Source organism: Artemia franciscana, chromosome 13 (genome assembly GCF_032884065.1).
Source record: "Artemia franciscana chromosome 13, ASM3288406v1, whole genome shotgun sequence".
Lineage (NCBI taxonomy): Eukaryota > Metazoa > Arthropoda > Branchiopoda > Anostraca > Artemiidae > Artemia > Artemia franciscana.
In genome coordinates, this window is record NC_088875.1 from 44820852 (window position 1) to 44834147 (window position 13296).

Sequence of the window (13296 nt, forward strand, 5' to 3'; positions counted from 1 at the left end):
CCCAGTGTTTCCAAGATCCACCCCTGTTGTCCAAATGTAATTTTCTAGAAGATCCACTCCCCCATCCTTTGGCAAAGGGGAATCAGGAATGCTCGGCATTAGAGGCGGGTTAATCATCCATGTTACGGATTCATCCTGTTTAAACTCTTCAGGTGAGTAATTCTTTTTCCTTGTGTTGACAATAGCTCTAATATTTGGCATTTTCTTTCCGAAATGCTGAGTGGTAAGTTCATCGAAACGGGGAAATGATGTACCCAGAATCACGTCCACAGGTAATTTGCTTGAGACAGTAACGGGTACGCGGTCACTTAAACCTTCTTTTTGAAACCTTCTTTTTTACCTGGATGTGAATATCTTTAACAGGATACGATTTGCAGTCCCCATGGTCGCAGCAGACTTCTGTCTCCTTTGAAGGGCAGCTATCGTCCGGCATATACTTCTTGTGCATGATACACATGGTTGCGCCACTGTTGACCAAGAAAGCTGTTGGTTGCCCTTCAATTTTGCCTTCAAATAAGAAAATCTTCCATTGGGCTAGGAACTCAAGCTAGAAGAGATCGTTTCTTTGGCTGTCGGCAGTCCTTAGTCGGGTGCTCTTCCTTCCCGCAGTTATAACAGCTTTGATAATTCTTCTGTGACTAGGAGGTGAAAGTGGCTGTGATCTGCACGTCTTTCTTCTCTGTCTTAAGCTTCTCTTCGTGATTTAGAGTTTCTCAAGATCTGTTTTCTTTCCGTTGCAAATTCTTTGAATCTAGTTTTTCGTCTCTTCTGGCGAGCAAGAACGCATCTCCTAATCTGCATACTTCCTCCAAAGACGACTGGTCGAGTTCTTTGAGACGTACGTGTAGTTAGTCATTTTTTGTAGAACCTGTAAATTGTTCAACCACAATCGGTCGAAGAATATCATCTATTTTCTGTCTGAGGATCTCAGGATCTGTTTCTGTTTTGTAATCCTGACACTCAAACCATTTGATACATAGTCACTGCAGCCTCCTTCGATAATCGATGAAAGACTGATATGCCCCTTTCTGTTCAGGGTGGAAACGAACTCGGTATGCTTCTGATTTTACCCCAAAACTACGATGAACTGCCCGTTTGACCTCATCATAGTTGCTGATTTGGACTGGTGGGAGCATCGAATTATCTTAATCGGCTTTTCCTGTCAACTAACCACGCTGCCTCACTGCCCACATCGATATTTCTCACTGGTTTTCGATAGCTGCACGCTCGAAGGGGTTGAGGTTTGTATCAATGTCCCCATCATTGCTGAACTTTGCTTTTGCAATAGATGATATCCCTTCTGTTGCGGTTGCGCTCTGAATTGGAGTGGGGTCTGGGTGAAAGCGGGGACTAAAATTCGTGGCGAAAGTAGCAAAACGGTCATTCATCGCTTCCATGCTCAACTTGACGGTCTGTTGTAGTAGGGCTGCAACAATTTTGGCTACAGCAAATTTGGTGTAGAAACAATACGAGAGTAATATAAATTTACTGCAAAATTTGGCTTTAATCGGAGCCCTCACTACACTAACTGGTAACCTTTAGATCCGGGATTTGAAACCTCGGCCGCTCTGACAGGACTAGCGCTTACCCACTTCAGTATAGAACGCAGCAAAAAGACACGGGAAAAGGACACAGGTAAAGTTCAACCGGTCCGCACAAATTCCTATTTATCACTGCACCCCCGATAAGCTGCCTTAGAACACACGGAGTATTCTTTACAAACTCAATTGTGTATACTACTTGAATTTACTATTTATTGGAATTTATTCTGACAAATATAAAAATTAGTCATATGGCAGTATTAATCAAGCAACCGATAAAGTGTCTCTATATAAAAATTTCAATTTCATTTAAGATCTTTTACGGAACTATTCTGTTAATCAATTCAATTTCAATAAACATACACTTTAAATGTTAAAAATAACAACGTAAACAAAATAACTGACATTGAACTTCCTTAACTATTTCATACGGCGAATTTCAATCTTGAATAAAAATTACCTAGTCACAAATGAAACGTGTTTCAATATCCCACTGCTGACACCAGTTTGTTGCTGACTAATTTCTCCCTATTCCAATAAACTATCCGAGTACGAAAAAGAACCTTCTTTATTCTTGAACAGACAAATGGCAACTAACCAACAATGAATCAAATAAAAGTTCTTTACAGATTGAGTTCAGCCATCTCGGAACTTGCTGATGCTGTCACACACAGACAAAGACTTCACATGAAAAAGTATTTAGCTACAAGTATAATTTACATAGCCGATTGATGACAGGGATTGGGAGGGTTTGGCCAAGGAAACTTCAATTTCAAGGTTTATGCACTATCTTTTTCGTCCCTTATTAGTTGATAGTCTTTTATTTTCTGATAGTAAATTAATTTATCAGACTTCTATATTTTTGGCCTTTTCTTTTTCATGCTTGCCGTCCAACAGGCTTTGCTACTTGTTTGACTAATAAGCAGGAGAGTTGGTTAGAGATAAGTTGATGAAGCAGCTCTCATTATTTCGATGAATTCTAGCTCTGCGAATGATCAAAATTAGCAGGATCGACTGGGTGCGGAGTTCTCTTTTGAACATGCACAAGAGCTCAATATTTCATTGAATCTGGTAATAAATAATGAACTCAATATTTCATTCGCAGAAGTCCTTGCCATAAAATTTACACTTCAAACATTACTAAAATGGCCACCTTCTGCTTACATGTAGTAATATTCTACAACTCGAAATCAGCTCTACGTGTCCTTAGTCCCTTTCAAAATATAACTGAAGACTATTCTAAGTAAAATTGTTAATCGCCACCTTGGGCTAGAGAGGCGCTCAAATTTAGATTCAGCTTCGCGGGAATAAGTGGCACTCATGGGACAGAGCAAGATAAGCAAGAGACAATGAATTTTTCCATTTGTGAGTCATCAACTCTTATACTTTAAGAGGCATTTTCGTAAAAAATTGGCAGAAATAACATCACATCTAACCCCCTGCAGCCTATGCTTCTTTTTAGTCTAAAATAGAAAACAGATGTTCCCCAGAATACGCGCTAATTCACTATACCCGAATAAATTGTACCCTTTTGCGACTTAACCCCCCCCCCCCGTCTGGTGAACCTCGCATCAACCCGCATTGCAGATGTTGCCCGACCACTGACGAGTTCCTTTACCATATAGTTCCAATATACGAATTCCAGCATCAAAGCTCATGATTGGTGTAAAAAATTATAACAGCTTTTCCCACAAAGTAATCTTCAGACTTTATCAACACCATTTTTCAAGAGAGAGAGACACTTTTATTACATATATCATCTATATACCAAAGAACCACATCAGCCACTTTAGAAAGTCAATAACTTGTTAGTAGTGGCTGATAAACATTCAATACACAACAATACTGACAGTATTAACAAAAAAAAAATGACATGAAATCAGTGCCGATTTCGGCAAGTTGGGTTCTAGGAAAAAATTTCTATTAGGACAATAGGCATAAACAAGAAAAAATAACCGTAGTGTATACACTTCTGGGGATCGTAAGGATAGATAGTTTAAGAATTAATCGATATCCTGATAAAAATAAATAAATAAAATAATAAATCACGGATATTGATAAATAATGAACAAATAAACAATGCACATCCTGAAAAGATGCACAGGAAAAATACTGCGTACAACATATTTTAGTTAAAGACTGATGAATAGAGGTCGACGCCAGCAAATTCGAAAGTTATATGCAGATTTTTTTTTACCAAAAAAGAAAGTTTTAAGTCTTCCTAGCAACAGAACTATTCCAAATTTTAACCCCCAGCCCCCAGCCATGAAACAAAAACAGGGTACACATACTAAATCTATGTCTTTCCAAACACCAAACACTATCCCCTAGACTGGTCTTCTTCTAGTTTATCTTCTCTATTTTTCTCCTATAGACCCCTTCTTAGATAACAGGAGTTTATAGCCTCCGTGTTTGGGATGGGTTTTAGTTGCGTTTTGCCTGCCTAACCTTGAAACTTTTGCCTACCTTCAGGTGACATCGTTAGCTCATGTGCCATCGAACTGTACCTTCCTATTACCAATAATGGCTCAGTCTGAGGACGATGTTGTTTCCATGTTCGTGGGGACAGAAGGAGGCCAAATTTGTCTTATGCAGATGCCAAAATACGATATTAACGCTGTTGGAGATGCTACCGTCACGTATATGAGCAAGAATGACCTCAGTGTTAGCAATATATCTCAAAAGCATAGGAAATCTGTTAGTTTCATTGACAAGGGTCCCTCAAAATGCGTTCCTTTGAATGGTAAGTTTATGTTTGTGTTAGCTTTAATAAAAGCCAAGCTACTCACATCTATATTAGGGTATATCCCGGAAGCTTGTGGCTCAAAGCCTAATTATTTAGGCAACTATATTAATTTTAGCTATTATTAGATTATCATGATTACTATATGATTGTTTTAATTAATTTGATTTTTTTAATTTAATTAGTAACCTTTAATTACTAACTTAGTTCTTACCTTGGATGGATGATGGACAATATCTAACAACAAGTGACAATGATATCATTTTTTATGATACAAAATTTTTTACCTTTCACCTTTTTTCACCATTTTTACCTTTCGTAAGAAAATATTTATGATATTTTTTATTCTGAAAAGTCTTTTGTCAGCTTTGCCTCAAACTCAGACTACCTGTCTTAGCTTTGTCTCCAATTGGCCAAGGGCTTGATGGCTGCTTAATTTTAATTGATTTTTACTTGTTGTTAGATAAGGTCTATTATCCATCCTAGGTACTCCTATGCTCCTCAAATTATAATTTTGGCTTTATATTTTACTGTTGTACGGCTGACCTAGGTACTGGCCATTCTTTTAAATTGATGCATTGAATATAAATTTAGAATGTTTCCTATAGGTAGTCTATAGGCTCGTAAATTTCATTTGTTCCTCTTTCCCGTTGTATTTAGTTTTATACAATTTGAATAAAATTGATTTTATTCTTCCTTGTTGAACATTGTTTTTCCCATGAACAATTATATGTTGCATGTTCAAGAGTCAGTAAACCTGACAATCTATTTATATGCACAGACAATGGGACAGCGAAGAATGTTGTATATTCGCATGTTTTACGAAGTTAAAAACATATATATATATATATATATATATATATATATATATATATATATATATATATATATATATATATATATATATATATATATATATATATTTATAATTAGCACAAAAAAGAATTCTTCTTGCACTTGCAGTTTTTCGGAGTATTCTCATTTCCTCTTACATACTTACATACTTTTAGACTAATTATAAAATAAACTAATAGTATATTTTATTATAAAACAAGAGAAATTATTGTGAAAAATCTGATTCCGTCCTAGAGTTGGGGGTTAAGAATAGCTCTCAGAATCATCTTAAGCAGTAAAGCTTAAAAAATAATTGCAGGAAAATGTGATATGATTACTATTGCTATATAAAGTGGGCGGGCTCAGAAAACTGAGTAAAATTAAGGGCCCATTTCTTCAACACCATAAGAATGATTTCCCAACCTTTCAATATACCTTGTCGGCTGTTGGACGTTACCTCCACAAATATGTCCTCCAATTTAATATCCAATTAAACGAAATATCTCCGGCTAGTATCTTAACCCTGACCAGACTTTCTTTTACTAGAGGTTGTCTTCTTTCCACGGCCATCTGGCCTTCTGACGCTTCTCGCCATCTGACGTTATTGGCCAACTGCGGAATCATCTTTTCCAGTTCGATTGAAATGGTCTGGAAGCTTTCAATTTCTTTTGTCGCTTCGATAACGATTCCGTATTTCAGACCTTTAAGCTGAAAAAGTTGCTTGGTCAGCCAACTTCGTAACAACTTCCATTGTTTCTTTCTATCCGAGTTTTGTTCCGCCCTCGCAAGGGCCTATCATCTTATAACTGCTTTCCATCATATCTGAGAGATAGGAATCTTCCTGTCCGTAATAAGTAACTGATGCTCAGCATAGCTGTTTTTTCTGCCAATTTGTGATCTCTTCATGTGATTGGTCCCAAGTCAGTGTTATACCGTTACTGTTGAATGCTAATCTGTTTAATGCTTTTATATCCCTCCAAATTGCTTTTTCCCCTACTCTTGATATTCTCAAGAGCCTTAAGGTATGCTTGGTTATCAGAAAAGATGCACATGTCCTCGCCTTTATTTTTTACTTACTCTAGTCTTTTACCTGCCTTTTCTATTCCGTATATTTCAACTTGGAAAACTGTTGTTCACCTAATTGATAAATCTTATCTTGAATCACGGGATTGTGGTATAGTGCTACTCCTATCCCCAATTATCCGGGATTGTGGTATAGTGCTACTCCTATCCCCAATTATCCGGGATTGTGGTATAGTGCTACTCCTATCCCCAATTATCCGGGATTGTGGTATAGTGCTACTCCTATCCCCAATTATCCGAGACCGTGGGTTTGTGAACTGTCTGTATAACAAAATATTGCATTGTTTTGGCAAGGCAGCCTAATTTTCTGCTTTATTTTGTTTCTAGCCTTTACAACAATCTGCAATTGATTTACAGGTTTAATCAATGGGACAATATAATCTTTGTGCATTAGTGAAGTATTATTAAAACAATTAAAATATATTATATTTTTCTGTGTGTGTTTATTTTTGTGTCCCCGTGTTGGGATGGTCTCCCATGCCCCTCCAGCCCAGCATTTTCTTTGTTTTTGTGTTGTTGTTTTTTGGTTGACCAAGTTAATTTCCAGAATTATTTTAAAAATAATTATTATTATTTTAACAATAGACGCCAATCTAATTATTATTTTAATAATAGACGCCATAAATGAGATGTATCATTCGTTTTATGTCCTACTACTTACATACCCAACTTTACGAGCTCTGCTCTCCGTTGGGGGTTAATGTTTTTTGTTTTTTGTTTTTTTTTAGTTTTAAGTGAACTGAATATAACAGTATACTGTGCATCTACATCCCCCTAGATTTTAGCAGTAGTGAGTTTAATTTTTCGATTTCGTATCTGCCTTCTCTGAATCCATATGTCCATAATCTTTTGCCTTATAGCACTTTTTATTGCTTTATTCTCAAGAAAATTTTCTATAGGTCGAAGTAATAAGTAGACATGATAAACTTTTGTTCCCTATTTTGTCTAAATTATTCCCCATAATTACACTAAGTAGACGTATACTGTTTTTTTTTTTACTGTTTTAAAAAGTGGAGTTGAGAGAAAGTGTCAAACTTTAGCGTAAAGAGCGGGGCGTTGAAGAGGGACCAGCCCCTTTCATATACGAAGTAATTTCTGTTCGTTTTAAGTTTTAATGTCGCTCCTTACTTTCAGTTATAAAAACTTGTTTTTTATTTATTTTTTTGTAAGAGCGATATCTAGGTGGTAAAAGTCTTGTATTTATCTCGCTACTTAATGAAAAAAATTATCATTTCAATTTTAACCATTCTTAACGCAAAGTCTATATCTGAGGGGAGGTGAAGATTGTTCTAGAGGTAGAGCTCTGTAAGAAATTCTATTTAAGTTGTTTTCAACATCTTTTTTTTACATCTTTTTTTTTATTATTGATTCGGAAGGGCAAATTCAGTCCTTCTGGGCCTGTGGTGGCCCTTTATAGGGAGTAAATCTGTTTTATTGATTTTTTTATTGAATTCGTTCTATTGATTTGGAAGGCCAAATTCGGTCCATCTGGGCTTGTGAATAAATCTGTTTTATTGATTTTATTTTGTTGAATATGTTTTATTGATTTGGAAGGATAAATTTGGTCCATCTGGGCTTGTGATAGCCCTTTTTGGGGAATAAATCTGTTTTAGTTTTGTTTTATTGGTTTTGTTTTATTGAATCTGTTCTAAGATAAGATTAAGATAAGATTTATTCATCGAAACACACATACAGTATTACATTTTACTATTCCCCCAAAGGTTTTTTGGCCTGTAAAAAAGGGGGAAAATAAACGAGCCACTTACTCAGAGAATAAAGAAAAAAAATTAAATAATCACTCACTCACAGAGAGAAGAGCAAAAAGGAGAAGAAAAGAAAATATAAATAAAATAAAACTATAGAAAACAAAACTAAATAGACTAATAGATTGGATAGACTAAATTAATTATGTAGATCAGTAGATAAAATAGACTCCAATGAAATAATAAGGAAATATATATACATATATGTATATATGGATATATATATATATATATATATATATATATATATATATATATATATATATATATATATATATATATATATATATATATATATATATATATATATATATATATATATATATATATATATATATATATATATATATATATATATATATATATATATATATATATATATATATATATATATATATATATATATATATATATATATATATATATATATATATATATATATATATATATATATATATATATATATATCAATTGATTTGAAAGGGCAAATTTGGACCATCTGGGCTTGTGATAACTCTTTTATAACGAATAAATCTTATCTTGAGATTAAATCACAGCACATAGGCAATCACAATGCACATAGGCAATACAATAGGCAATGCGGCACATAGGCATTGCACATAGGCAATGCTTTCAGGATTTTTCGTTGAATAATTCATATTCCAGCCTGTATGCTTAAAAATTGAATTATTTGGTGATTTACTGTGAAAATTAAACTTGAGTGTTTTTGAGCGAGTCATCAGAAAAAGGATGATAATCTATAAAAAAAAAATCATTAGCCTAAAGCAAAAAAAAAAAAATGCTTCTGATTTTTGAAAAAAAGCTAGATTTGTTCTGAAATTAACAAAGGTATTAAAATTGAATTCGTGAATTTAACTTTTTGAACTTAAATTCGTCGCATGGAGCTTGTAAAGCTGAAAAGCGACTTTCTAAGTATATTTATCAATTTCATTAAACCTTTTTTAAAAATAATTTTCTAATGATTCTTTATCTCTAATAAATTTTTTAATCAGCTTTAATTAGTTAAAGTATTTATTATTTTTAAAGTCACACGCTTTAATTGTAAATTAAGATGGAATAACAATAGAAAAAAAAATAAGAAAAAAGTAATTCATAAATGAAAAAAAGATGGGTGATCATATGAAAAACGCGCATGGAAAATCAGAATGCGCACAAGTCGTGCATGCGAGTTCTCTATGACGTATCTAAAACTAAGAAATTATGTCGAGATTGACTAAATTACTGAAAATAAGTCATGTTTTTGTCCAAAATCGAAGATAAGACGAAGTTTACAAAATTTAAGTGTTTTTCACTAAGTTGTCTTTTCTAAGAATAGGGAAAATATCTGAAATAATTTTCGATAATCATAGTTGTTAACTTCAGAATATTTGATGCGTTTTATCTTTGAGGATAAAAGATTCATCATTTTCTTTATTTGCATAGCGCTAAAATCAAATTTTATGTTGATGAGCAATAGATGGTAGTGCAGATTCCTGACAAAGACCATTCAAAAGAATGGAAAATACTATGCAAATTGACAGAAGATCTACAAAATTTAAGTTTTTGACAAAAAGGGCAATTTTGCTCTCAGGTCATGACAATAGCTTAAAACTTATTGGGCTGATACTTTCGAAATTCCCCTCTACAGAGATGTGTCCTATTTTATACCATTATTTCTTCTTATTTTCAATATAAGTTTTCTTTCTTTTCTTAGGGCCCTACTTTCTTTTTAGCATTTTTTTAGCTTTCTTTTCTTAGGACCCTGCTTTCCTCGACGAACCTGCTAGTATTTCAGTTGGTACAATCATCGCTGCTTTATGATGATTGCCTTTTAAGTTTCTGTTTCTTTTAGATCAGTCTTTTAAAGGAGAAACATTTCAGTTTCTCCGGCCTGTTTCAGTTTCATTTTAATGTTAGCCTTTATGATGATTGTCTATTAAGTTTCTGTTTCTTTTAGATCAGTCTTTTAAAGGAGAAACATTTCAGTTTCTCCGGCCTGTTTCAGTTTCATTTTAATGTTGGCCTTTATGATGATTGTCTATTAAGTTTCTGTTTCTTTTAGATCCGTCTTTTAAAGGAGAAACATTCCAGTTTCTCCGGCCTGTTTCAGTTTCATTTTAATGTTGGCCTTTATGATGATTGTCTATTAAGTTTCTGTTTCTTTTAGATCAGTCTTTTAAAGGAGAAACATTTCAGTTTCTCCGGCCTGTTTCAGTTTCATTTTCATTTTAATGTTGGCCTTTGTGATGATTGTCTATTAAGTTTCTGTTTCGTTTAGATCAACATTTTAAAGGAGAAACATTCCAGTTTCTCCGGCCTGTTTCAGGTTCATTTTAATGTTGGCCTTTATGATGATTGTCTATTAAGTTTCTGTTTCTTTTAGATCAGTCTTTTAAAGGAGAAACACTTCAGTTTCTCCGGCCTGTTTCAGTTTCATTTTAATGTTGGCCTTTGTGATGATTGTCTATTAAGTTTCTGTTTCTTTTAGATCAGTATTTTAAAGGAGAAACATTTCAGTTTCTCCGGCCTGTTTCAGTTTCATTTGAATGTTGGCCTTTATGATGATTGTCTATTAATTTTCTGTTTCTTTTAGATCAGTCTTTTAAAGGAGAAAAATTTTAGTTTCTCCGGCCTGTTTCAGTTTCATTTTAATGTTGGCCTTTATGATGATTGTCTATTAAGTTTCTGTTTCTTTTAGATCAGTCTTTTAAAGGAGAAACATTTTAGTTTCTCCGGCCTGTTTCAGTTTCATTTTAATGTTGGCCTTTATGATGATTGTCTATTAAGTTTCTGTTTCTTTTAGATCAGTCTTTTAAAGGAGAAACATTTTAGTGTCTCCAGCCTGTTTCAGTTTCATTTTGATGTTGGCCTTTATGATGATTGTCTATTAAGTTTTTGTTTCTTTTAGATCAGTCTTTTAAAGGAGAAACATTTCAGTTTCTCCGGCCTGTTTCAGTTTCATTTTAATGTTGGCCTTTATGATGATTGTCTATTAAGTTTCGGTTTCTTTTAGATCAGTCTTTTAAAGGAGAAACATTTCAGTTTCTTCGGCCTAAAGTAAAAAATGATGGAGATGTCGAATTGGAAGTGGCAGGAGCATTGCCTTGTCGAGAAGTGAAAGTCACTAGTATCAAAGTAGTTCCACAGATTGGATCCGTCATTGTTGCTTTTAGTTTTGGTGGCTTTCAGTTCTATAGCCTTTCAGGTCTTGAGCTCGAGTAAGTTCTCTCTCCCTCATTCTGCCCTATTTTCTGTATCTTTCCTTCTATCTCTTTCTTTCTCTCATCATCCCGATTTCCCTTTTTTCTCGCTCTGTTTAAATACATTCTCTGACCTCACTGACTATTCATGACTTTTGATGGCTGATGTTTTTAGCCAGTTTAAAAGAACGAAAATACAGTGCAGATATTCGGTCAAAGACCTCCGCCAAGCCATCGTCTGTTTTTAAATAACTGAAAAAAAATAAATAAAAACTATCCTTTTAAAGTGGACTCGAACAAGATTGAGAAAAAGCTCAAAAACTTTGAAACATTGAAAACCTTGGAAACTCTAAGGAAACCCTGAGTGTTTCCTCTATCTTGTTATAGTCCACTTCAAAGGGTTAGTGTTTTTTTTTTTGTTATTTTTTTGTTTATTCTAGTGTATAAATTTTTTCTATCAAGCCCTCTTTCTATCTCCGTCCTTCCCTCTTTCTTTCCCTCTCTATTTCATAATTATTCTGTCTTCTAATTAAAATGAGGTTACAATTATTCTTAGATTCTAGAAAAAGAGAAGCATCAGACAGCTTTGTTTTTCCTATTCGATTTCAATCCCTTTGATTTAATTTTGCTAATTTTGATTTACTATTTCTGCTTATTTTGGTTTCAGTCCTTTTGATTTAATTTGATTTAATTTCGATTAATTCGTTCCTTTATCCTTAAAGCTAAAACGATCCTATGTCCCTTATATTAGTCAGTGTGATTTATACAGGGAACAAATAAGGTCAACATTAAACTTCAAAACTTTTCCTTTGCACAATAGACTACTTCGCTTAAATGTTAAATTCAAATCACTATCCCCTGCCGTAGATAGTAACATCCTGTTTTAAGCCTTGTGACGTCATTTTTTGAAGAATTTTCTGTTACTATACATATACCTTTACCATTCCATACATTGCCTACACGATTACCTACTATACTACCTGCTATGTTATCCCCTACCACTATACTATTAGTATATAATACTGATAATAAATATCCTTTTATCTATACTATTACTTTATTATATACTATGGATGTATCAAGGGGGTGGGGGGTTCCGTTTTGACCCCCACCCCTCCTCCCTTCAGACAAAATAATTGCTCTGAATGGTAATTCAGTCTTACAAATGCTGGTAAAACACTTAAACCCCCCTCCTCCACGCACAAACACTTGGAAAAATTACTTTGATATCCTCCCCGAACAAAAATTATTTGGCAAACAATCATCCTCACTGAACAAAATTCTTAATACATCTCCTGTTATATACTCATTATACAATTTTGCTGTATATTATATACAACTTCTTTAATATTTGTAATTGCTATAAGCAATTAACATCTGAATAAGGTATATTATTTTATTATTTGTATTTATACTAACCCTTAGTATGCCCTTCCATTAGATTTAGAATCATCCCCACTCTTTTCTCCCTATGTAAATCCGACTTGTCTTGTAATGGGATTTCAATCAATTTTTGTTCATTCCAAACTTAGTTTTAATCACATTGATTCACTCAAATACGTTCGTTTAATTGAATTAGCCTTATAATTAAATAAAATACATTAACTTAAATTTCTGTTCTTGTTGCACTTAAAAAGATTTCTTTCCCACTAAACTTGTTTTTCTAATTGTAAATTCATTAAAATTGTTTTCTTTATCAAATTTATTTTTCTAATTATAATTTTTTTCTAGGAGTTGCAGCAGTGGATTTCGTCACGATGGTTTACCAATTTCTTTTATTGGTTTTCAAGAGCCCGAAAATGATCCTAAAAACTATTGTTTCTTATGGGCTGTTTTTAGCGACCCTGCTGATCCATTCCAAACAGTGGCAAACATGTACCAGCTCTGGCACAGTCGTAAGGAGGTTTCAGATGGAGGATTTCCAATATACTCGGTAATGTTCTTACCTTTCTTTTTTCCCTTGTTATTATTTTCTCTCATTCTCATTCTCTTTTGTCATCGGGTAAACCTTAACGAAACCTGTTCTAGCACAGTGGATAGATGTGCTTGGCAATACCAAGTACCCGGGTTCGATCCTTGCTGCAGCAAGGTTGGGCGACAAGTTGGCTCCTTGTCCCTGTAAAAAACACTCA

The 13296-nt window shown here is 33.9% G+C and overlaps 1 protein-coding gene across 1 annotated transcript in view; it reads left to right on the forward strand.

Moving 5' to 3' along the window:
* The window catches only part of LOC136034983 (uncharacterized), a 98139-nt gene that overhangs the window by 15869 nt on the left and 68974 nt on the right, over positions 1-13296 (forward strand). The window contains exons 4-6 of the mRNA XM_065716552.1: positions 4014-4284; positions 10978-11182; positions 12896-13097. Of these exons, the coding sequence (XP_065572624.1) occupies positions 4014-4284; positions 10978-11182; positions 12896-13097 (678 nt within the window). The remainder of the gene's footprint in view (positions 1-4013; positions 4285-10977; positions 11183-12895; positions 13098-13296) is intronic.